This window comes from Stegastes partitus, unplaced genomic scaffold (assembly GCF_000690725.1).
Source record: "Stegastes partitus isolate 25-593 unplaced genomic scaffold, Stegastes_partitus-1.0.2 Scaffold1081, whole genome shotgun sequence".
In the NCBI taxonomy this organism is placed as follows: Eukaryota; Metazoa; Chordata; class Actinopteri; family Pomacentridae; genus Stegastes; species Stegastes partitus.
Genome location: NW_007578812.1, coordinates 127,460 through 152,130, shown reverse-complemented (window position 1 = coordinate 152,130; position 24,671 = coordinate 127,460). Strand labels below are relative to the sequence as shown.

General features: G+C 43.3%; 1 protein-coding gene across 1 annotated transcript in view; it reads right to left on the bottom strand.

Moving 5' to 3' along the window:
* The window catches only part of zranb3 (zinc finger, RAN-binding domain containing 3), a 99,779-nt gene that overhangs the window by 14,468 nt on the left and 60,640 nt on the right, over positions 1-24,671 (bottom strand). The window contains exons 15-17 of the mRNA XM_008295863.1: positions 24,463-24,617; positions 15,620-15,724; positions 10,249-10,391 (exon numbers count right to left, since the gene is read on the bottom strand). Coding sequence (XP_008294085.1) covers positions 10,249-10,391; positions 15,620-15,724; positions 24,463-24,617 — 403 coding nt within the window. The remainder of the gene's footprint in view (positions 1-10,248; positions 10,392-15,619; positions 15,725-24,462; positions 24,618-24,671) is intronic.

Sequence of the window (24,671 nt, the reverse complement as noted above, 5' to 3'; positions counted from 1 at the left end):
ACAAACCGTTCTTAAATGCTCATATTCGTCCCTCCGCTGCTTATTTCCTATTCTGTTTGTGTGCCTATATCCTGTTTGTCTTCTTCCCCTGCTGAATCCTATTACTATTGCTGCTGCAGCAATCTAATTTCCCCACAGGGATCGTCAATCATCTAATCTAATCCATCTGCCCCGCCACTGGTTTTTATGGCCCTTGTAATACAGACGCTAGGTGTGCAAGTTGAAAATTGTACAAAACTCAACATGCCGATCCGGGCAGGATTAAAGTGACCCCGGGATGTCAGAGTTGACAACAAACACGGCAGAAGAGCCGGAGAGAGAAAAAAAATGAATCACTGACTTGTTTGTTCTGAAAAATTCAAGTGTTGACCAATCGCCAAACGTCCCCAGGTAGCATTAGGAGCTTCCACAGAGGGATGGCACAACGGAGCAATTATCCTACGTGTTTTCTCTTCGGCAAGACTTTCCTGAGGTCGCACTTTGCTGCTAAACATCAGCCCTGCAGCTGGTAGAGACTCAGTTGGGTTAAATGGATGTTTGCTGACCAGCTATTACTTCATCCACAGCCAGAACTGGTTTTTATTACCTGTTGACTTAATCACAGATTCACTCAACGTTTCACTCGTTCAGTCACAGTTGCCATCTGAAATATAAATCAAGTGGCACAACTGGAAGCACCTCAACATGCGACGCTACTGATCGCCACTAGATGCTCCCAAAAAATATCACAGGCTCCAACTGACCGGCTTTTAAAAACAATCAGCTTCTTTCTAGAAATACTAAACAAATAGTCGCCTGGACGGAGAAAACCTCACGTTCTACGTCAGTCGGATCATCACAGCTTCCACCAAGAGAAGAAACAGCAGCTCTCACAGTCAGAGAGCAAAGTTAGACAAAGGTGCGTTGAGTCAGGAGTCGCTTGATGGTTTTCTTTCCACAGGGTTGGACAATCAAGGCAGACACAGTTCGTCTTAAGGTGTCTGACGGAACAAAACCTTCAGCACAAACACCCTAATTTGCACCCGGTGATCGATCCCCGTTTGCCCGACTCGCCCCATTGGCTCCCAGATGAAGGGTTGCTGTGCTGAACCAGATCAAGAGATTGCAGGTGGTTCTTGACACGTTTACCTCAACGGGACATCCAGGGAACGTCGCACTGCTACTTCAAATGGGGATGTCCACCAAATTATAATCAGGTACTGTTTTGGTCTCTTAACTTTTTTAATTAACCCCCTCACAGTTTTTTGGAACGAGCCACTCAGATGTCAACCGCTAAATCCAGGCTCGGTAAGAAGTACGCTGATGGTCACTTTTGGAAATTACTGTTAATAAGATTTAAAAGTCTCACAGACTAATTCGATGCCCCGTCTTGGACTTTGGGGGTTTGTGGTTAAAGAGTCAAGCTAACGAGTCAAGCTTAAGGTTTCTACTTAATTACGATGCCTGCGCTGTTGGCACAATGTGGCTGAAGTGTCCGGCCATGTGTGGACTGGTTTGGTGTCCAGGAAGCCAGTATTGGTAGTGAAAGACAACACCCCGAGATTCTTGACTTCCTGTGTGAACCAATGGGTGACATCTCTCTACCTCCACCTTTACATTCAGTCTATGGTATAAACATACACCACAAGGAGTTTTCTGGCTTATTTTAATGGCAACGTTCAAGGCTTCTGTAGCTTTAATAGTCATTCAGGTTCTAAATTGCAATCACTTTGGTGTGCAATCACCGTGTGTGCAGCATTTTGTGGCATACCTGTGTTTTGCCATTTTTGTGTTAGCAGCACAGCATGTGTTTTGTTCTCACTGGGCAACCAACTGAGATTCATTCTTTACACAGAGCATATAAAGGCTGTTTTTAGCTATTCTGAGAAAAAAAAGAAAAAAAGAAAAGAAATCAATGATGAGGCGCCCTGTGACAACATCCTAAATAAAGAAGATTCCTCTTGTAAGTCATCCAGTGTTTCCAAGTCCAAAGCATCTTTTTCCCTTCACACAGAAGAGCTTTCTGCCGTATCAAGTGAGAAATGGATTACTCTTAGCGAGGTGCTACGAATACAGATAAACAAAAAGGTTTCAAAGAAGTGAGAAATTCAGATTGAAAAAGAGGAAAAATTGGACGGAGAGACAGGACAGTGGGCAGCCACCATGTGATGCAGCTGCTCCACAGACGATCAATCGCGGTGATGAAGCCGTTCACTAATTGTTGAGCCGATCAATAATTAATGTTGTATCTTCCAAACATTGGCTCTGACAGCTACGTCAATTCTTGGACTTAGTTTGATGAAACTTTACTGCTGCCAGACAAACAGTAGCCTCGCCACCTTTGAAATAAAAATCAATAACTGGAACGGCTCCTGGAACTATAAGACATGTAGAAAAATAAATTTAACGCCGCTTAACTGAGAAGAAACATTTACTGAACAGCAGCCGACAGATAAAACACGCACACCTCTGAAACATATAAAATCGTCTGTTTATTCTACGACATGATGCTGATTTTCCTTATTACTAATGCAGCACCAGCTTCCATGAAACACTTCTGCTATTTAAATAGGAGGTGTTGCCACTGTTAAAGTCTCCTTTTAGTGTTTCTGCTCGGCCCTGCAGGCTATGCAGTGACATTTTTATGCATTTACACCACCTCCATCTGGACAGAATACTTTTTTCTGCCTCTTTGGGAGGGAGATGGAAAGAAGGTAGAAGGAGGGGAGGAGGAGGGGGGAGAGAGAAATGAAGGAAAGATGGATGACAGGAGGCAGAAAGTGGAGGAGAGAGACACATCAAAGAGGAGAAGTTTCTCTGGAAGCTGAGGGGAGATGAGGAAGAAGGTAAGTCTCCATCAAACACAAGAGCTTCCTTTGCTTCAAACAGTCCCAGCACAGAGGCTGGATGAAACGAGATACCTGGAGTCCAACTGCGCTTCTGGGAGACTGTGGATATGCGAGTGTTTTTGCATGTTTTTATGCGGCGAGGTGCCTGGACAGTAATTCTGTACACTCAGGTGGCTGCTGTTCCTTCCTTATGAATTACATTTTCTGTCATGTTCCAGATCTCTTCAGCCGGTATCGAGGGGGGCGGGGGGGCGGCCAGCCTCACCGAACGCAGCTATTCTGGTCAAAATGGCATCTATCTGGGAGCAGGATTTCAGACATAAGCTCCAGCGGCACCTCCTATCTAAAAACGGTCTCCTCTGCCAAAAACGCTCACACGATAAATTAAAGGCACCCCGCGGAGCTGTGGTCACTGGAGCACTCTTTATGTTCGTGGGCCCCCTTTGTTGCTCAAATTAGGCCCAAATAACCAACAGCGACGTACTTTCCAGCAGGTTTTATGCTCTTCCATCGACTGCCAGTTGAAAAACAGTTGAATTTATTTAAACCGCGCAGACGTTTTGCATGCAATTAAACTGGAATTCAAGAGTACAGGAACAATCACTGCATACATAAATTAGCTTGTTTACCGGCTTTGGGAAAGCGCATTTAGTTGGTTTCTTGCAAGAGTGAAATGAGAACATTGATACTGAGGATGTCCGATATTGGCTTTTTTGCCTATATTCGGTTTTGCTGTTTTTTTCCACTTTTCATTTTCGGTTTTGGTTTTCACCGGTTCCGGTTTTTTTTTTTTTTTTTTTTTGTTTTTTTTTTTTGTTTTTCTTTTTGGGCAAAAAAACCCCCAATTTTGACAGATATTACATTTTTATGCCGGGCATCCCTCATTGATACGACTCATATGCGTCTCTGCGCTAAGTATGAAGCTAAAACTACAAAATGGCTAACTTAGCTTAGCATAGGAGGGAAGGGAAATCTGACAACCGGCACCTCTGAAGCTCACTGATGAACATTTGTCTTGTTTGTTTAATGCGTACAACAACAACAAAAGTGAAAACAACAGTTCAGTTTGACACATACCTGAATGATACGACAAAAATCTGCAACGTGCCAAAAAAGTGCCGATGACAAGACTTGCGATAAACAGACAAATATGGGATTGTGTTAGCGCTACAGTTCCTGTCTTTTTGCTTTAGTAGGTACACAATCTACACACACCTCAAACACTGAATAAGCTTTGTCCACTGAGTAATGAAATAAATCTAAAATACAACCAGCATACAGCCAAAGTTGCCATCAAACTGACACCAAGGACCAAACGGTGTCCAGTATATCCAGGACTCCATCTGATTGGTTTAATGTTAGCATGCTCACCGCACATGCATGTAAATAGAATGATTTCTCTTATTCACTGCATCTCATTTGGTCTTTAGCTGTGTGTTTATTGTGCGTGATAACATGATTTATCGTCCAGCAGCGCTACTCTTACAGGTATCACACGCCGTAACGATCTCGTATCCAGGATCAGTAACGCCTTGTTGTCAAAAACACATGACCCCACTGTGAAGTTTTAGTTGTGAGAAGTCAAAGCCACGATAAGGTTAAGCTATTATCTGCAGCCCTGACAGCTACAGCAGATCTAAACACGAGCGGTGGACGCTGCTGCAGCAGCACTGGATTATCTGGACACGGTTTTCTGCTGGTAGCCATTTGATGCACAGCTGCAGGGAGGCTGCTGCAGGCTCGGGGTGGCAGCAGGTTGCTGACAGCGAACCTGCGGAGCTGCAGACAGCAGCTCGGCTCCGCCCGGGCCCAACCTCAGACCGGCGCCGGGGCCAGAATCTGCTCAGCTGTGTGAAATCAAACTAACAAGCTGCTGGAACAGCTGAAGCGCCTTTGATTGATTGCTGCTCTCCTCCGTCGGGCTCCGAGTGACGGGGCCGGGGCGGAAGCAGCCTTTTTAGTGGCAGATGTAGGATATTTAAAGCTGGTTTAGTGGAAGAGGAAGAAAGCTGCTAATTCATGTTTTGAATGTGTTTGTTTATCCATTAGCTTGTTATCGCCACTTTAGCTGAACTAAATGATGTTTATAAAAAAATCTGTGGAGCGGACAAACGACAGAGAGGCACTTATATCTATTGTTGAAATTAGACAGGAGCGAAAACTGGGTCCGATCTGATGAGAATCTTAAAGATGATAACATTTTCATACTTTTCTTTTTATATTTTTTTTACATGAAGTTCGGTTCGCTCATTATAAGCAGTACTCAGCCTGTGAAAATGTCTTCAGTAGCGTCGGAGGAGGTTTGCCAAGTTTGAGAACACGGCTTCTCTCGGTTTCAGTTCGAGACTTGAAATTTACAGCCCGTGTTACCAACTGGGGGTGTGGAGTTTGAAAGATGTAGGCATTTATCAGGGAGGGAGATGCTATCAAATTGCATAATGGGAAGTGTAGGATACAGTGGGGTTTGTTGTGTTTTCTCTTTTTTTTTTTCTTTTTTTTGTTGCAGCGTGACTCATTCTAGAAGCAAAAAGAAACAGGCTATCTTGGCATCTGCTGTTTTAAATTCGACCGTTCTTTTATAAAAATCTGTTTTCTCAAGTTCCTCGGCTCTCTCTATGGAAGCGCAACACCGATTCACTGAAGTGCAGCTTTGATGCAAGACGCCAGAATGATATGATGACATAAAGCGCGCCGTGTTTGCTAAGCCGAACGCTCTTATTTTTCAGAATTAGAATCGGAAAAATGCTACGAATAGCAATTTTATCCACACGTTTAACTATCCAAGGTGATTGTTTAGCAATTAATCTGGAAAAACTAGATTCCCTTGGGTGTTGTTTTGAACTTTTGAAACATAGAATCACAACTGAAATCACAAAAGTTGAGCATATTGTTGAGTTTTAAAAAAAAACGGAAGCCTAAAAGGTGGAACTCACAAATCTTTGCATTCTGATTTTGCTCAGTTTTTTCGTCTACAGTTCCGTCTTCTGTTTATAAAATCCAATCACCCGTTGCTCAGCTCACATGGTCAGTCTGGACAGAGCTGTTTATTATTTATTAATGACACGATCTGTACGATACATGTAAAAAACTGCTGCCACATCATCTACAGATTTTTCATAACGAGGTAACGATGATCACTCAGAGCAGCGACTCTTCTCTCATTGGACGACCACAATCCAGCAGAGTCCCTCATTGTGAAGCATGAAGCTGCTCGTCCTCCTGTTGAGAACACTGACCAGCGTTTCTTCTGCATCTCTGTAGACCACAGGACTCTCAAACGTAATCAGGGGTTTAAGTCCGACTATAATACCCCTCCCACATCCTGCACTGACGCTCTCCAGAAGAACACGAGGCTCCGCTGCTTTTCCTAACACATCACGCTCGTGCACAAACGTCGCAGTCAGCAAACTGTCGACCAGTTTCCCACAGATCCGAATGCAGGTGTCGCGTTAGTCACTGTTCCTGCTGAAACACTAGCCAGCTGAGCAGTCTTTGTGACTGAAGCTCCTGCCATCTGTTCCCCGATAATGAACTCTCTCTTAAAGTCAGTGCAGATCTTCTCCTCCTGGCATCTCGACACAAAATCAGACTCGACCGGGCCCTGCTCAGCATCCGCACCACAAAGCGTGATTAGATCTTAACTGCTTAATTGTCGCACACCTGTGTGGAAGCATCTGCGTTTTTTTGTGTTTCTCCAGTGATGAACGTATATAAAAAAAACCGCTGCGACGCCACTCAGGTTTCCTGCACGGCGGTTTTGAAGCTGCAGCTGCCGCCATTGTTGTCGTACACTGTGAAGCTGTAAGCTAATCCAGAAACGGGCGAAGGGAGCGAGTACAGCTGTGACGGGCCGTGGACCGGACCTGCAGCACCTTTAATCGTGCAGAACTTTAAGCCTCAATAGAATTTAAACGCGCAAGGTGGACAAAAATCCTTGTGCAGTTGTCATTAGCATATAGAGAGCAAAACAATCATTTATATCAGGCTGCAAATGTTTATAGTGTGCTGTGAAGCTGGACATTTTATCATGGGAGTCTATGGGGGTTGTCTCGCTTTTGAATGCTGCCTCAAGTGGACATTCGAGGAACTGCAGCTTTCCGGATGAAGACACTTCTGGTCCTCTGATTTAAACAGGTTTCTCCTTTAGTTTGTCCTCCATTTGTATATTAATATGTCTGTAAATTTCCCATGTGATTATTGTGTTGTAATAAAATGTTGATTTGTCAGTTCTTACTTAAAACATTTTGAGTCTTTTGAGTTGATCGATGAATGATGGTAAAAATGTGTCTGCACAACAGTCAATAAAACATTTTTTGAAATCATGTAAAAAAAAAAGTTAGTTTTCACATATATGTGGAACACGCAATGCATATGTCTTTATTATGTGATTGCAATGGCGCATTATAGGAAGCAATAAACCATTTATGGCCAATGTTGTGGTAATCCGAACAATGACGCCTGCTCAGGCAGGATGCAAACTGGATTAAAATCCTCTTAGTTCTTCTAAAATCGCTGTAAATCACCATGAGTGGCTTATGACAGAAGCATCCACGGCGTCGGAAACCCCGGCAAAGTACATTAAGTTTGAAGTTGTTGAAAGCCGAGCGTCTCAGTGCTGAGAAGGTGAGCCGTGATCGCCCCGCTGAGCCAAAGCTGGAGCTTGATTGGTTCTGATTAGTGAATAAATCAAACAGGTATCAAATCAAGCCGGGCCAATTGCCTCCTACTCACACCTTGATTAGGTTCATGCACCCAAACGCGTTCCCCGGTTGAGAAACACTCTCCCTCACTTACACACACACACACGAATCTACCCTGTAATTGGCAAACTCTCCCTGCCTCTATCCACGCCAGCTGTAATTAGTGTGCCAGCAACAATGCTTGTTTGTCAAAAAACACACATGTACACATACACAGCGCTCATCCCATCCTCTCTTATGCCTCAGCTGACACCCTTTGATACACCCACACACACACATGCACACACACACACACACACACACAAATACTATTCAGCCTTCCATGATGCCTGGGGCAGTTAGTATTTACAAATCTGCTCGTTTCTCTGTGAAATCTCACACATTGCTTCTTGGTTTCTGACATAATGTTGGGAGCTAATTCATCTCACTACTTCCACCAATTCAGAATGTACACTAACTGGCCCAAAGGAGGTGCCAAGCTCAATGATGTCTTAGTGATGGGCTCATGGGGGAAGACATATTTTTGTTGCCTTGTTACTGTCTGCAGATTTACTGGAGCGCTACAGGGGAGGTGTGCCACAGCTGACCCTTAGTTAGTGCACACATGCAGTTTAAATGATGATGAGGGGGGATTTAGCACTCCAAATATCCAGTAAATTTGGACAGAAACGGTCAAAACCAGGCTTCTTTTGATTTTGCCTTGTAAAACGAGAACTGCTGCTGGTAGATGGAGCTGGTTTGCTAAATCAGATCAAGATTATCGTCATGAAACCGTCGCAAACTGGCAGAATTTTTAATGACCTTGAATAAAAACCTGGTGTCTATATGAACAACTGAAGCTGAAGCTGTAGGAAGTGAAGAATTTTTGGCATCCCCTAAAGCAGTTTTGTTAACTGGAGGTTCATTTAATTGAAACACAGACAACATTAGATGATAACTGGAGAAGATTTGGGAATAATGAACCAGTGTTGTTCTTGCTATTTAACCCTTGTAAGTAGGAGGTGTGCCAGAAAAGTTCCAGGATTGGTGTCACCAAAGATATATTTCAAACCCAAACTACAAACTCCAAGTTTTTCCCTTCAGACGATCAACCAGCTCGTCTACAAAGAGATCCTTCAGCGTTTGCTTCGTTCAGAGTCGTGGCTGCTCCACCATGACAACCTGCTCACAACGCCCTGAGCATCCCACAGTTCCTGGCTGAGAAGAACATCTCTGTGCTGGAGCAACCTCCCTACTCACCCCACCTGGCTCCCTGGGATTGTTTCCTCTTCCTCAAGCTCAAGGGGGTCATCAAGGGGACCCACTTAAAAGACGACATTAATATGGCTGTGACGACGGAGCTGAGGAGGATCCTGGAAGAATCCTTCCAGGAGGGCATGGCGGCGTGAAGGCAGAGAAGGCTGGAGGAGTGCGCTTGTAGTTTGGATTTGAAATCTATCTTTTGTGACGGCAGTCCTGGAACGTTTCTGAAACACCTCGTATAATAAAAATGAAATGCAGCAGAGTGTTAATTAGGTTTAATGTAACTCTTCTGGTCTTCTCGCTTTCATCCTTTTCATATTTCAAACTATGTTTTCAGTTTCAAAAAAACAGAAACCTTTGCTATGATTTATAAAATGCAAAGTTCTCCAAATCTAATAAAGATCACAACTGAGCTCCGAACATGAGCCTTAAACTGGTGCAGGATAACAAGGGACCTCCAGGTGCAGCTTTTTCCAAACCAACGATGAACTGTTCATCCAGATTATTTCACATCCGACACCGAGGGCTTTGGGTGAGTAAAACATACAATAACACTCAGCAGATGTCCCTTTTCAACCCTTTTTTTTGGTTTGTTTTCATTTTTTTTTGGTTTTTTTTTGTGTGTTTTTTTTTTAAATAGTCGATTAATGCAACAACCAATTCGTCTGCTATTCTAGAGACGTGTTTTTTACCCTTTACACAGTAGGTTTGTAGGGCATGTTATCTTTAAAAAGAAGCAGCTGCAAAAACAGAAAGAATAATCTGACTTTAAACTTTCCGACGGTTCTTGAACGCATCACGCTGCAAATCTGAGTTTAAAGTCATGATGTCATCAAAATAAACTCTGCAAGTCTCATTTAAAAATTTGCTAGAAGTAAACCACTTGCAGAGATCGTGTAAAGTATCGACAATGACGGGCAGAGCAGTGTGAAAAACACTGAGCTTGTAGAGGTTGTAAAAATGTGAACAGTAAAGTATCTATTGAATGATTTCTTTACAGCGTTGGCACCACCGCACCACTGCACATGCTGCATAGAAGACATCTTTTTAAACTCTCTCTGGTCCTAGCTGTGGTTGTGCTGTTTCTATGGAGGTTTGGGGCTTTATGCTGCAGTGAAAAATGAGCTCACAGTGAGTCAAAAAGCAGCAGAAAGTGTTTGGTTCAGAGGCTAAATGTAACCAAACAAACTACTGTCAATATTTAATGATGTGCTTCTAGTTTAGTAAACTGTCCTCTCATCTTCTCTCTAGTGTTTTTGGGTTTGCAAAGGATAAAACACTCCAAAGTCTGTAAATGCCAAGTGTCTCTCCTGCTAGAGTCCACAAACACAGCTTCAACATGAGGACGAATCCATAGTTGGGAGTCGCTGCTACGTACGGTATCTGGGCTACGACTGGAAAATCACTGATTTAAGTAGGGCTTTAGTGAAAGTCAAAGCGTGTTTCCTTCAAGAGCATACTTCCAGCTAGAATCTGACCTCTTGGTGCTTGAGTGAGGGCGTTGGGTGGCGGCCAGCTGCTGTAAGCCCAGGGTGGGGCTGTGGAAGAGGAGGCCGCTGCGTCGGAGCAGCTTCTGCTTCATGGCTGCCAGGCTGCTCCACTCCTGGACAAACCTCAGCACCTGCAGAGGAGGAGGAGGAGGAGGAGGAGGAGGAGGAGGAGGAGGGGACAAAACACCTCACTTTATATTCAATTTCAAGCAGAAACCGAAGCTGTTCGAGCCTTCATCTTCGACACAAATTGATAGTTTGGACATTGGAACCTCTTTAAAAGCAAAACATTTTTTAGCTTTTCAATTTTGAAAATACACTTGAGCTGAAAACAAACTATTCAAAGGAGACAGTTTTCCAGATAGCTGAACAAAACCCATCAAACCAATAGAGAGCCGTATGCGCTTTCAGCCAAGTCAAGGATTCAAAGAAAATCCACTGGCAAAATAACAAATAGCACACCAGGCACCAAGGCCTAATGGGCAATTTACCTACATATATTACACTTGATGATAGCCACTGTCACAGAAAGATGAGTTGTCTGAAGATGAAGCTCAATACGCAGAATATGGACATATTTTCCAGCCATCACAACATTCAGGCTTTCTTTGTTGACGCTCCAGCAGCCGAATCGGGTGAATCATAACAGAAACATTACTATTCATTAAAAGCAATTGTTAAATAAGATTCCATTAAGTTTACAACATTTAAATATTCAACTTACCTGCGTTATTAATTTAGGGCGTCTAGATTCTCCTTTTTGAATGTTTTAAACATCTAAACCTATATTTATCGTCTCAAATGTGAATTTTCTGTTGACTTAATTTGACATTTTGACACCATCTACTTTGAGAACATGACTTGAACGTTCAGACCCCAAAATAATGACGAACTTAAGTCTAACATTGTTTCCCTGAACACTGAACATTCACCATGACAGTAACTATTCAGTGGTTCACAAGTAGGTAAACGGTTTCTTGTTAGATTTTGATTATTGTGGTTTTTCTTTGCTTCCATAAATAATGAAAACATGCAAAACCTACATTTCCCTAAAAGGTCCAATATGGTTAAAATCCATATTTATTGCGTTTTGATGGTTTAAAACCAACTCTAAAACGTCTCAGCCGCAAGCAAAGCACAACAAATGTTCTGCTGTTGGCTGCAGGAGTGAACACAAGAGCCTTCATGCACCCCCACCATCTAAGGAACTGACGATCTAGTAGATTACTGGTATTTTAATGGCAATGTCCCCACAACAGTAGGAAAACCCTTTAGCATTAGCATGTTGCATGACTAATGTGACCAATAACTTTGATCTTATGGCCACAGGTCAGAGTTTAATGGAAATTATATTGAAAAATGTATTTGAAACCAACAAACAAGGACTACGTGGGTTGCTGTGTTTTCATGGTAACATCAGTTCACTTCTCTCCTGCTCTCTGTGCTCACATAGACTGTATTTTACGACAGCTGACTTCCAAAATAAAGCTGTTCTCATTTACACATTTTCCCGTTTCGAGACAGCAGAACGAGCGTGAACTAGCGACTGAAGACTACATGTTAACCATTAGTCACTTTAGAGCCATTCCAAAGCTTTGCACCGCTAAAATACTGATTTTATAACCACGACGTTGTCTAACAAACTTACCAAACACAAGCTGAAAGCAACAGTTGTGCTGTGAGGTCGGCTGTATTTTCCACATTAAATGACTGCGCTCTCGTACTAGTAATGCTAACTAATTGGTAGTTGTGTATCCTGTCTGTTTCTTCGTCTCTAATTGCCACCTTTGCGTAGATCAGTCTGTGGTTTGTGAAGCTCAGATCTTCCACTCATTAGTGTCGTCTATGTACGCGCCTCAATTTTCTTGTTGTGAGTCTGAAACCTATCCCGAACTGTTCCTCGTCTTGTCGTAGTTGGTCCTGCCCAGTAACCCCCTAGATCACCCAAGTATGCCAAAGTGTTCTTTCTCCTGGCATTTTGTGGTTTTCACCTCGGCCTCATTAGATTTTCTGGTTTGGCTATTTCCCCGGTAGAGGTTGGTGGGACCACGTCTAACCTTGTAACTTCCCTAATTCCTACTTAGCTGTAGTTCTTTCCCTTCCCTCCAAGTGAGCTTCCTCGTCCCTTCCCCAGTAGTCGTTCCTACACCCATCTCCTCTTGTATACAACAAAAACCCCCAAACCTCTTGTTTATTTGACCCTTTGTCTGCATTTGGGTCTGACTCCCCGTAACACACCGATTTGCTCTGCGTTCTCAACAGCAGATCCAGAGAGTCTTCTTCCTGAAGGGGGCGTGGACTGCAGAAGCTAAGCTGTAATTAAAGCGACTACCAATGAAACAGTCTGTTTATAAAGGGGCTATAGAGATATGGTTAAGTACTATCGTTACATTAATTTAAATTGAAAACATGCAGACATATTCTCGATAATTTGCTGAAAAGGGCCACAATATGGGGCCTTTAAAATCACTTTGAGTTATTGTCATTGTTGGGACTGTGGAGAATGACAACGTGATGAGCTGTCATCTTTGTGAAAATATGCCACTCGACTTTAAAAGAGGATAATCCTCAATTATTGCCCATCACTTGCTTGAGATTGAAGGCAGTAAGTAGCAGGCTGCCATTCTCCTGGAGGATCTGGAAACAGAGCTGAGGGTTGTCTTGTATTCAGATCAGGAGTCAAAGAACAGCAGTCAGCCTGGATGTCATGCGCTGGTAGATCACAGAAGCCCTGCTCGACATGTGCAGGGTTTTCTGGAGACTCCTGACACGAGTGCAGTGCAGCTGAAGACCCTGGACAAGCTCTGGTGACATCACGAAGCGGTAACTGTTCTGAAAAGCCGTCAAAGGTTAGCGGGGAGTCAAGGAGTCGAGGCAGATGTCAAAAGTCATGAATAAAGTGGAGAGTGGGATGGTCTTTGTGGCTTGCAGCTTTACCGAAGGTCAGATGAGTTAATAGGTGAGACTTTGTGTGGGTGGAAACTGGAGCACTTTGATTTTTATCAGCGTGTAGCTGCTTTTATTCTTAAGGTTTGTGTTCGTCTTAATGGCAGCTTATCCCACAAAACACCACGGAACTGATCCCACTAACCAGCACAAGCCCAAAATGATTCACCAACTTTTGATTTATAGTGAATCTCGACGAGGCCAATAGGTTTCTTCTGGCTGAAAATGACAAATGACAGCGAGACATCATGTCACAGAGGTTAATGATACATCTCAACAGTTTGTTTTTGCTTTACACTTGTGCTGAAAATGCCACGTCCAAACTGTAAAACCTTCCTAGGTCTTCATTTGGACCCGGGCAGTCCTTATGGTTGCTAACAATCGTTCTTTATGTTTCACTGGGATAGAGATGATCTCCAGCTCTTAAGGGTGGAAGGCTGGTCTTCTGTTTTTTCTTTTTTCCTCATGAAGCCGTTTCCTCTGCCTCCTCCAACATTCCCACCACCATCTCTGACATTGACTCCCGTCCTTGTGTCCAAACAACTCCACGTTCATCTCATCTGACCACAGAACTGACGGCCAGCGCCTTTCTTCTTCGCCCTGGTGACCTTCTCTGAGGCCGTCTTGGAGAAGTCTTGGATCCTTATTGGTCTCTCTAACGACCGTCCTTACTCGTGCACTGGTCACTTTTGTTTTCCTGTGATGTTTCACACCTCCTCGTGCTTCTTGGTGACGCTTTGCACTGAGACCACTGGCACTTAAAAACACTCAGATAGGGCTTCATGGCTTTTGATCGTCTTGCGAGCAGCCACAATGTGCAGCTCTCTCTCGGTGACAGACTCTAATGGCAGCTCACAAAGCTTTTTGCTTTTAGCCGCGACTTGCAATTGACTAGTAACTGACTAGAGAGCTACCGTGTCCGCTGTTGAATTTACAGAGTATGGTAGAAATTACAGGAACATTTTCTGCATCACACTGTCTTGACATTTTCTGTAACTTGTTTATGTCATTTCCAGCCAGAAGAAACCTATTAGCTTACCTGCGAGTGTATTAGTTGACTCAGTCTCAGGAACGCTGCTGTCAGTCCTTTGAGGAGCATCAGATGCTTCTTAATGTGCAGCTGAAAATACTCCTCAAAAAAAAAAAGCACTTTTCCTCCTTGAACGATTTGCTAAAAACTACAGTGCTCAGTTTTTTTTTTTACTTTGCCAAAAATTCGACTCCATGAGCTCTTTTAAAAAGCAAGAACTCAGAGTTACAGACATCAGAGGCGTTTTAAAACACTGTTGGCTCTTCATGTCACTGGTAGAACATCTCAGGCTCTCCTCTCAGAAATACGGCCCCAATGTAGATCATTCTAATACAAGTTTTATAATAATTGGCCGTTTATATTAAAGATATTTCAGCGGTTAGTTTCTATTGTGGCACCGGGCGTCGGAGAGTTTACGTGTTGCAGGCCACATTAAACTGCTTGCTTGGTATTGATTTTGATGGACAATTGGAGAGTAACAGGGCATAAATGATGGGTCAGAGGATGGATGCAACTCACGCCTCGGTTTTACAAACCAACATAAACAACGTGACAGGTGGGGCGTCTGTCAGGGGCTGTTACTGCCGCGGCAGATTGCAGGATTTAATATTAGCCGGTTGGCGTGCGGGGTCGTTTGAGGCGATGATCCGTCTCCTTTAACGACCGTCATAAAACGGCACTTTCTCTTTTGCTGGTCTCCTCGGCTGCCCAAACCCCCAAACCGCCCCCACGCTCCCTCCATCACACCCAACCCCTCCTCCATCACTCCTCGGGCCCTGCAGTGGTGGAAAGTGGGCGTCCACATTCCACCTATCTGTCAGGCTGCCGATGCTGCTGCTGCTGCTGCTTTTCCTGCTCGTGATCACTGGTGTCATTAGTTTCACATGGCACCGACACACACACACACACACACACACACACATATCAGTTAGCTTTAATAACCCCACACTGCCTCGTGCCTCATCTTCACTGGATCAGTGGAACCGAGGCGATAGCTCCGCTGACTGCGATATGAAACTAAATTATCTTCGTCTAAAATTAAGGTCATCCTTAAAGCAGCCTATGGGCACACCAGCAGAAAAACTTTCAGCTGCACTCTTGAGCAGAATTTTTCATCGCCCTCCAAATCTTATCATGTCTTGGTTGCATTTGTCTTGTCTTTCCAATCAATCAGAAGAAAAAAAAAGAAGTATTGGCACATCTTATAACCGAAAGGTCAGCTCTAGTTTAATTCCCCTTTACAGCGTTTTACCAGTAATGACAAATTAAATGTGTACACCTCCCCGGTGTAAACGCTCCGCATGCACACCCACACACAGCCGTGAATATCAAAGCACATGCAAGAGACACACACACGCATTCAGCCTGGCGGGAAGGGCAGACCTGTATTCGATTTTCCCGGCGCCGGCTGAAGGCCTCGGGCAGGTCGTCCCAGTTGGTTAGTTTGATGTCCAGAGGGACGAAGCTCAAGTTCAGCGGCGCTCCGTCCTAAAAGATGAGGAGGAGACGGGAAGGAAGAAGACAGCCGGGAGCAAAGTTACAACCATCATCTTCATCCTGGTGGAAGTGTTGCTAATATACCGATAAACATCTTTAGCCTGGCTAATATCGGTGCCGTGGTTTAACTCCATATTTGATTTAGATTTATATCTCGGCAGGATGTTGGGGCTGCTGACCAAGTTTTGTTTCCTTCACGACAACGAAAATGTCTTATTTGTTGGTTCACTCACGGTTATAAGCAAACAAAACATTCGTCTTTCCAGAATCACCGTAGTTCTTATGTGACTACTTCTTTCATAGGTAGTGGTCTAAAAGCAAAACAAAAAAAAGGGACATCTCAAAGCCTTTCTTCTTTTCATAGACCTGTGAGCCAGGAATTCTAAAGAGATTCATAATTCCTACATATAAGGTAGCTGTATATGAGTATTGATTCTGCAGCCATGATCTGAAGTTGTTTTTTTTTTCCCTTTTTCATCTCGATCATGAATGAAACCAGAGACGTCCAAATGATCATTTTTCTATGCGAGGCATCTTGAAAGGTGCTTTATGTTGAATCTACTTAATTACTTGGCAACATTATTTGATAATTTGTACACGAATTAGGAACTATAAGCAGAATCAGATAATCAAAGTGTCGCTCGGTGGAGATGAAACGACCGCTTGATTGACGGAAAATTAATCTACAAAGATTACGGGTAAGTGTTTAAGCAGAAGTGGCAGAAAGAAATACTTCTTTCATGTGGTCAAGGAAGACAGTCAACGGTTTTGGCTAAAACACCGTCGCTTGGGCTCGCTGGGCAGAGAGACGCCCGTAGAGAGCCGTCGTTTGAAGCAGTAAACGGAGCTCCACGCTGCACACAGTCCCTTCGTGATTCTCTCGGAGGTTCCTGACCGGCTCCTCCTCGTGTTTTCCTGCCCAAACAGTTGGTGAGACGTGGGATTTTTGCTGCTGAGTCACACTGGTGTAACCAAAGCAAACAGAAATACAACCACGCCAGTTTACTCGCCGGCCGTCCTTCTGAGTGAATGACGACGCAGCCGGGTTATTGTTTCAGTCGAGAAGAAATGTCAGGATAATACTGTAGTTATATAACTTCTGATACCAACCTGGGAGGAGGGATGGAGCGCAAACAAAGCTTCCTGATGCTATCAAACAAATGTTAACTCCATGTGTCACAGGAGGTGGGCGGCAGCGAGTGAACTTTGTTTGCTCATTAGCTACATCTGAGGAATGGCTTTTATTGGTAGCAGTATATTCTCTGTTATTGCTGATGTGAACCAGCAGGACGAAGTCAAGCACGGCCTCAGCGCTGGGCCTGGATCCCTTCTAGCTGCTACGACAAGGACTTTAAATCGGATTGATTGATGTTAGCGTTTAGCTCAGAGCACGACATGGCTCTAAACTTTCTAATGTCCAACACAACAGTGGTCACTATGAGTCAAATAAGCTCCAGTTTGTAGTACGACCATATACGATGAACACCTCTGTGGAGAACATGAGCAGCAACGGCAGAACCCTACCTGTCACTCAGCAATTAGAAATAAATATATAGTTTTGCACGGTTCACACGCAATTAGTTCCATTGTGCACCGTAGCTCAGTTTCTACTCAAACTTTAGGTATCTTCAGCCAAGCAATCAGATTTTTAATTACCAACTCGCACAACCTGAATCCAATTACATTCAAGTTCTGTAATCTGGCCACACTGTATTCTTTATTGGTTGCCATGGTAATCCCCGAGGTAACCGAGGAGCTCGTTAGTGATCTCTCTTGTTTTGTCCCCTTGATTCCCATATATGTTTAAAGATACTGCTTGTCTTGTGACAGCGTGCATGAATTAGCTGCAGAAATAATGAGAAATAGGAAGAGTAAAATAAAATAATGAAATAACGCGCGCCTACACCTATAGGATTGCAGCTCACTGTAATTATAGGTAATCATACTGCAGCGGCTCGGAGGTAACAGCATAATCATTGTAAAAAATAACCACGATAAAGAACATTTTCACAGTTATTACTGCTTCATTAGCACTAACTACTGGCAATTTGAAGCCCGAGAAGCCACTTGGCCTCGGTGTTAACTTCAATCAAACAACAGCGACTGTGCCAAACATTTCAGAAGAAAGCAGCTGACCAGCAAATTCAGGTGAAAGCCACAATCCTTCAGCTGCTGGAGATGGTGGACAGAGAGGACGGGCAGGGGAGAGGAGAAAGGATAAAGTCTAAAGGTTAATACCTAGCGGGCCGCCGACACGTGGATTTGGAGATACAAATCAACATTAGGAAGTTTTTCCTGCGCTGTAGCCTGAGTGCACAGAGGCCCACGTGTTTATTTGGATTATGGTAAAATAAATATCATGGAGAGTCAGGGGAAATGGTGGAGCGGGTTGTGCTGTAACAGCATGGAGCAGGATTAGAGCCCTGCTAGATGTGATTGAAAACAGGCACACTATCCTCCGCACTAACATGCTCATGAGCAACAAATAAATCAATTCAAAAGAGGGCTTCTTTCCCAAAATCCAATAATTTACAGAAAAGCTTCATTTATTTTCATTTTCAGGAAACGGATCTTTTGAGATATGTTTATGAATTTCATTTTTATTTTTGTGAGCAGTTTATATAACAGGGCTGCATAATATTACCATTAAACCAAAAATCGAACATCGTGATATTTAGTTTCTCGGCTGCGTCTGTTGTGACGTGAAAAATAATTTCACCGAATGCCTTGAATAACTCTATTTGGAAAGAATGAATCACTGTAGAACAATTAGGAGGGTTTCGTGGTGGAGTACATCCGTATAAAGAATAAAAACTAATTAAAAAGAAAAAAGCTGGAAAATGACTTTTTATGGTATGAAACCTTTGGAACTTGTCTCATTAGTTTGTGCTGAAATATGACCATAGAACAAACAAGGGGTGCAGGATGGTGCCCAAACTGATAATCGTGATTATTTTGATCAATAATAGGGTCACTGATGTTCCCTAAACGCCACACATTGCAGGCTACGATAGCAGCTAGCTGGTTGGTTGTGCACAGAGAAGCCTCTAGTCTCCACTCTGCATCACAGCAGCTCAAACTGCTTTCTGGCACGTCTCTGTTGACTTTTTAGCTCTGGATGTTGCTGCTTGAGAATTCCAGGGTACAGAAAGCAGCAGCTAGCACCAACAATGCTAAGCTAGCTCCTGCAAGTCGTGAACAATGAACAGCGGGTTTGTTCCAGATCATTAACAGGCAGTTTGGGTTAAAAATATAAAAGCAATATCAACTTGATGCACAAATTAAGACCACAGAAGTCATTTAATTCTGGATATTAGCGCTGTTAGCATTAACGTTGCTATCCAAATATTTCCCAGATGTCTTGTGCAAGAACCGTCAAACAGAGCTGAATACGTGGTATTCATTATTCAAGGTCATGAAAAGACACTAGGCACACCCACGTTATTTCTTCTTTCATTCTTTTTTTAAATATCACGTGTCTGTGTCAGTAACAGTACCTACGTGAGTCTACACCTCTTTGCTGTCAGAAACCCCCACGCCGACGCTCACGTCACAAAGCATTGATCAGAGCCTGACAAACGCTGATCAAACAGCCGTAAACACACGGCGGCGGCAGCAGCAGCGTTGCGAGCCGTCTTCCCTCAAAACAGGCATGTCTTCCTCACCAAACTATCCGCCGCCTTATTAAAATCCACAGCTCTGACAAGATAGCGAGATCAGATCCTTCCTTCCTGGGATACAGGAGATTTTCCATTCATTACTTCTGCGATTTGTGCAGCAAACAACTCGTGTTTATCTCTATAGATAAAGCCTACAGACGTCTTTGTAGACATTTGAGCATAAAACAGTTATCAACGTGAACAGGCCCTGACAAGTGCGGATCGTTAGAATATCGCATCATTCAACGAGTATTTTAGAGGTTTGTCACAAACAGATGTGGAGCCTGAGCGAGATATACAATGAATTACTCTCCATGTTGTCAACCGCACCCATCCGCCGCTTCTGGTGTCAAAACACCAAAGCGCCGGGAGAGAGGACAGCGAATCCTTGAGTAAAACAATCGTTTGATGTGTAGAAACTGGACATAAAATTCCTAATACTCTCAATATTTCTCATTCAAGCCCCGGTGACAAATCTTCCTCTGATTGTGCTTCGAGCGGCCCCCCGTGCGAATTCTACGCCCGGTCCAGGATTATCCCGATGTGACAGCTTTCCAGCCAGAATTCCTCCAGTTTATCATTTAAACGACAGCGGGGGACATTTATCTCCGCGGCTTATCGTCTCAGCCACGCGTACATGACACTTGTCTATTGCCGTCAGGGTAATATTCCATTGGTGATTCAGTTCAGCGCTTTGGTCTCCTCTATGTAAAACCCTCTTGTCTCTTATCTGCGTTAGTGGGGAAGGAATTTGATCCCTCATGAATGAAACAAAAGGGCGTTAAGTATCACAATGCGATCAATACGGAGGTCTGTTGGCAAGTGGCACTCAAGAGGAGTGCCAAGAATGCACAGGAGTGTAATCAGAGTCAGACCGGGGTTAAACTATGGCTTGTATTAGTCTGCTGGGTGCAAGCAGCTCCAGAAGCTTCAATGATGAAATCAGCTTAAAGAACATTTTACTTGATTACCTAATGAAATGCCCAAAGTCTCCCCCCTGTGACTGGATGCTGTAGGTAGAGCGTCTCTGCTCGCCTTCCTGGCCGACTGCCTTCGCTGAAACGTCTTGGTCAGCTCTTTTAAACAACCACAGCTTGTTAGAAGATATCTAAACATTTATGACTGATCTAATACTCGGTCCCTCAGCTGCCTCAAGTGCTGCCAGGGCAGCCGTTGTTGTTGTTGTTGTTCATCATGATTTGAACAGAGCTGCAAGGTGGTCACTTATCATATTTTGAGCAATCTTAGCAACCATACATTAGTCACTGCCAGCCAAGAACACAGAAAACAGGATTATCACTCCAGAGATTTAATACCGAGCGCTCACAAAGTTGGGAGACGACTGACAGTCTGTCCTCCTGCTGCTAGCCCACTGGTTTTAAAATTCATTCAGTCGCTGTTAGTGGTAGTTAATTAATAATTAAGTGTGTAATCCAAGAACAGAGTCGAAAGTCGTGGCCCTGATTGCGTCATATAGTTGAACAAGATGCTGAAAGTTTTGTTTACAACAAGTGCTGTACTGTCTGCAGCACATGTAGCAGAGCATGTGGTGGTGCGGAGTCGAGCGACAAGTTAAACTGTTATTCCCCCTTTTTTAATATCGCTATCATACTGTGTTTACATTTAGATATAACGTTTATTTGTTGATATATTAGGCCGCTTTCTACTGCAGTGTGGGTGGCTTTTTGTCCACAAAAAATAGCCCAAAAATAGGTTCTACGGGGGCGAAACAAGGTTTGGACCTAAACCGACCCTAAAGGCCTGTTAATATTTACATTTTTTACATCAAGGCGAGGCTACCTTCAGTGTTATAATCACCGAGCTTAACTTGCTTGCATTCTTAATAGTACCTCTGTAATTACATGCTAAATTTAGGGAAATGAAGAAAGAAACGATGCAGTTTTTGTTTAACAGTCATCAGGACAAATGCCAAAGTGTAGAGCAACAGTAGGACAAGCAGCCATCATCTATTTCCTGCTGCCAACACGCAGGTCCAGGCCACATATGTCAACCTACATACTGTGGCACTTCCCTGTTGCTCCGAAGACACTTGATCCTGCATTTTTCATAACACTCGTCTCTCACCGGACCCTGTCCTCCGTCCCCACTTTGAAACGCAGACTTCTCTCTCGGCTTAGACTTGACAAAGCTCCTCGAGAGCCGCAGCAGACACTCGGCAGCTGTTTTCAGCCCGAGCGGCGCGCGTCAAGCAAACTGAGAATGATATTTAAAATTGCTGGGCTGCCCCTGCCAGTTTAGATTAACCGAAAAAAAAAAGAAGAAGACATTTGTGCACAAAACATATTAAATAAAAATCCTTCGTCGACCGCCTTCCTGGTAAATACAGGAGGATTGTAGATAAAATTGAAAAAGTTAGGAGGAGGCTTGGAGATGGGTGGCTCCCTGTTAAATCGCATTGGTAATCCCTTGGTAATTCCTAAACCTTTAATTTGTATTGAACGGAAGAATATGAATGGATTTGAAGAGCTTTTCTTTCACCTTTTCAATCTCAGAGAAAGGAAGAGAAAAAAAAAAAAAGCGTGAAGTGACTGGAACAGGCTCTTGTTCCTGCGTTAATAAGACCGAGTCTAAGTTATAATCAAGTACCGAGCTTTTATAATCACTATGCTGAACCCGTAATGACACATTATAGCCTGTTTTTTTCCCCCAGTCTAAGCCCATCAAAGTCGGCCTCCGTGTCGCCTGCAAATGGAATAACTGCACCTCTTTCAATCACCATTAGTTAAGAACATTATTCATCCCTAAACTTTGACTTTCTTAATGTTGCCTGAAGCTACTTTCTCACATCCTTCCTGTTTGCTAATTGGCAACGTGTGAAAGAACAGCACGTCTCTTATTTTTATACCTGCATTGTTATTTGCAGCTGAAACTTGAGAAACAGTTGTTGATAACAATGAGACTTCACGCTCAAAAGCAAAAAAAAAAAAGGACTTAATTATGTTTTGTTCACTACAGCTGGTAAGGAACAAAACACTGAGCAGGCTTCAAACCTCTTTATGCCCTTTTGTTATTTATTTATTCTTATTGCTGTGAGACCCGGAGACAAAAGAGGAAAAAAAAATTATGACATCTTTGATTTAGAAGGTAAAATAAGCTCCTGTTTCCTTACACCTAAAGCTGCAAAAGAAAGGTTAGCATTTTCAAATAGCTGCGGAGATAATTAGTAATTTAATAGCCGGTACTCAAACATGTGACACGACACCAGCCCACGTCTACCTGTCGTTTGCAAAAGGAATAAAGTGTTGACGCTGTACACCTCCTGATGTGAGTTATTGATGGGAAATTACCAGAACCAACTACGTACATAAGCAAGTGTAGTGTGCCTTGGAAATAGAGCCTCCATTTGTTTTCTGCGCTGACGTAGCTAATGATGACTAAGAGGTGCTGAAAAACGAAGCCAACATTAGAGTGCAGTTCTTTAAGTGTCCACTTGAGGCTGTCTTCAAAAAGGGAGTCAATCCCCATAGGTCCCAATGTTAACATGTCCAACTTCACGTTAAAAATAAACACGTTTACATCCTGGTATGAAAATCGCTTTAAGTCTAAGTCGCACATTGTGTTGTTCGTTACAACTGTACAGGGTTGAATTTTTATAAAACTATCCAGTTTAAATTGTATTGGGGCTTAAAAGTTCTGCATAATTAAGCGAATGGCTGCTTTGAGTGACAGGTGGGTGTTGTCACAGGACACTTTATGACCCACCTCAGCTCCACTTACGCTCATCCCTTTGGATTAGGAGGAAGTTAGGAGGAGTCAGACACTGCGGATGGTCAGTGTTCAGGAAACCTGTGGGGTTCAGCCATCCAGTGATCACAACCCATCAGTGAGATGTTCTCAGAAATGTAAGTGAAATTCAGTGACAGGGACTTCTGGCAGCACACAAAGCTGGAAAGTTCACTTCTGAAATGTAATAGGTGACAGGTACTTTGTTCAAAATGTAATGAATAACTAAAAAAATACATTTTACACCAATGTCTTAAACTGGCCAACAGGCAGACTGAGGTTACTTCAAGCAATGCATGCTGACTTTAATAGCAGATGGGAGGCGATGCAAATTTAAACAAGGGAACCAATCAAAAACAACGCCCAAAATCTGAGGAGGTCTGAGGTTCTTGCAGTTCTTGAGTCTGCATAACTCCATGCAGGTGATGAAGTGTCAGATGATGGTAGCTACCTATGCTATGTTATGCACACGTTTAAGCCTTAAAACAACCTAACAAGTGAGCTACATACGAATTCATCCGCCTGCAGTTGCTAAAAACTGAGATTTTAGCTATAAGAGACCAAAGGTTGTGTCTATTTCTGCTGTTAAGTTAGACATTTTAATATGGGGGTCAATGTGGATTGGCTCGTTTTTGGAGTCAGCACCAAGTGGACATTCGAGGAACTGCAGTGGTTGGCCTACATCAGGGGTGGGCAATCCTGGTCCTCGAGGGCCACAGTCCTGCATGTTTTAGATGTTTCTCTCTTCCAACACACCTGATTCAAATGATCAGCTCATCATCAAGCTCTGCAGAAGCCTGATAACGATCCTGATCATTTGAATCAGGTGTGTTGGAAGAAGGAAACATCTAAAACATGCTGGATAGGGGCTCTCGAGGACCAGGATGGGGCACCCCTGGTCTAGACGTAGAGACGGCTCCTTTGCTGACCTACATTGTCTGGAAACAAGGCAAAACATGCATTGCAAAAAGATGCAAAGCAACAGAACAAATGTCAAATTCAAGCTACAGAAAAAATCTGTTACCGAAAATTTATATTTGGATGTAATCCCCTTAGTAATTGTTTAACATTTAAATTGTAATTGAATCACACAACGTTGCATTACTGCCTATGTGCACATGACTATAAGTTAAAGAAATGTTGTCTGACTAAGCACATGGACAATGGAGGTAATTGCAAGATTTCCTGTAATCGCAGCACCTATTCACAACCTTGAGAAAAAAAAATATAATCAGTGAAAATCATTAGCAAAACATCTCCAGTCCCCTTAAGGGTTGAGTCAATAATCAAGCACGCACAATCAAACGCTCGCACAGGCAGCCGTACCTTGGAGTACAGATATATTCGGTCTGTGTGCTGGCTGGCGCAGAACTGCAGGCCGGGGTAGACGGGATGGGCGGCGCCGGCGTCTTCTCCACCGCTGCCCTCATCATCGTCATTAGCATCAGCAGCCGAAGACAAACACGCCACAGCTCCCCGGTCTGCAGGGAGAGAGGAAGAGGCTGACTAATATCTCGCTGAGCATATATTATTGG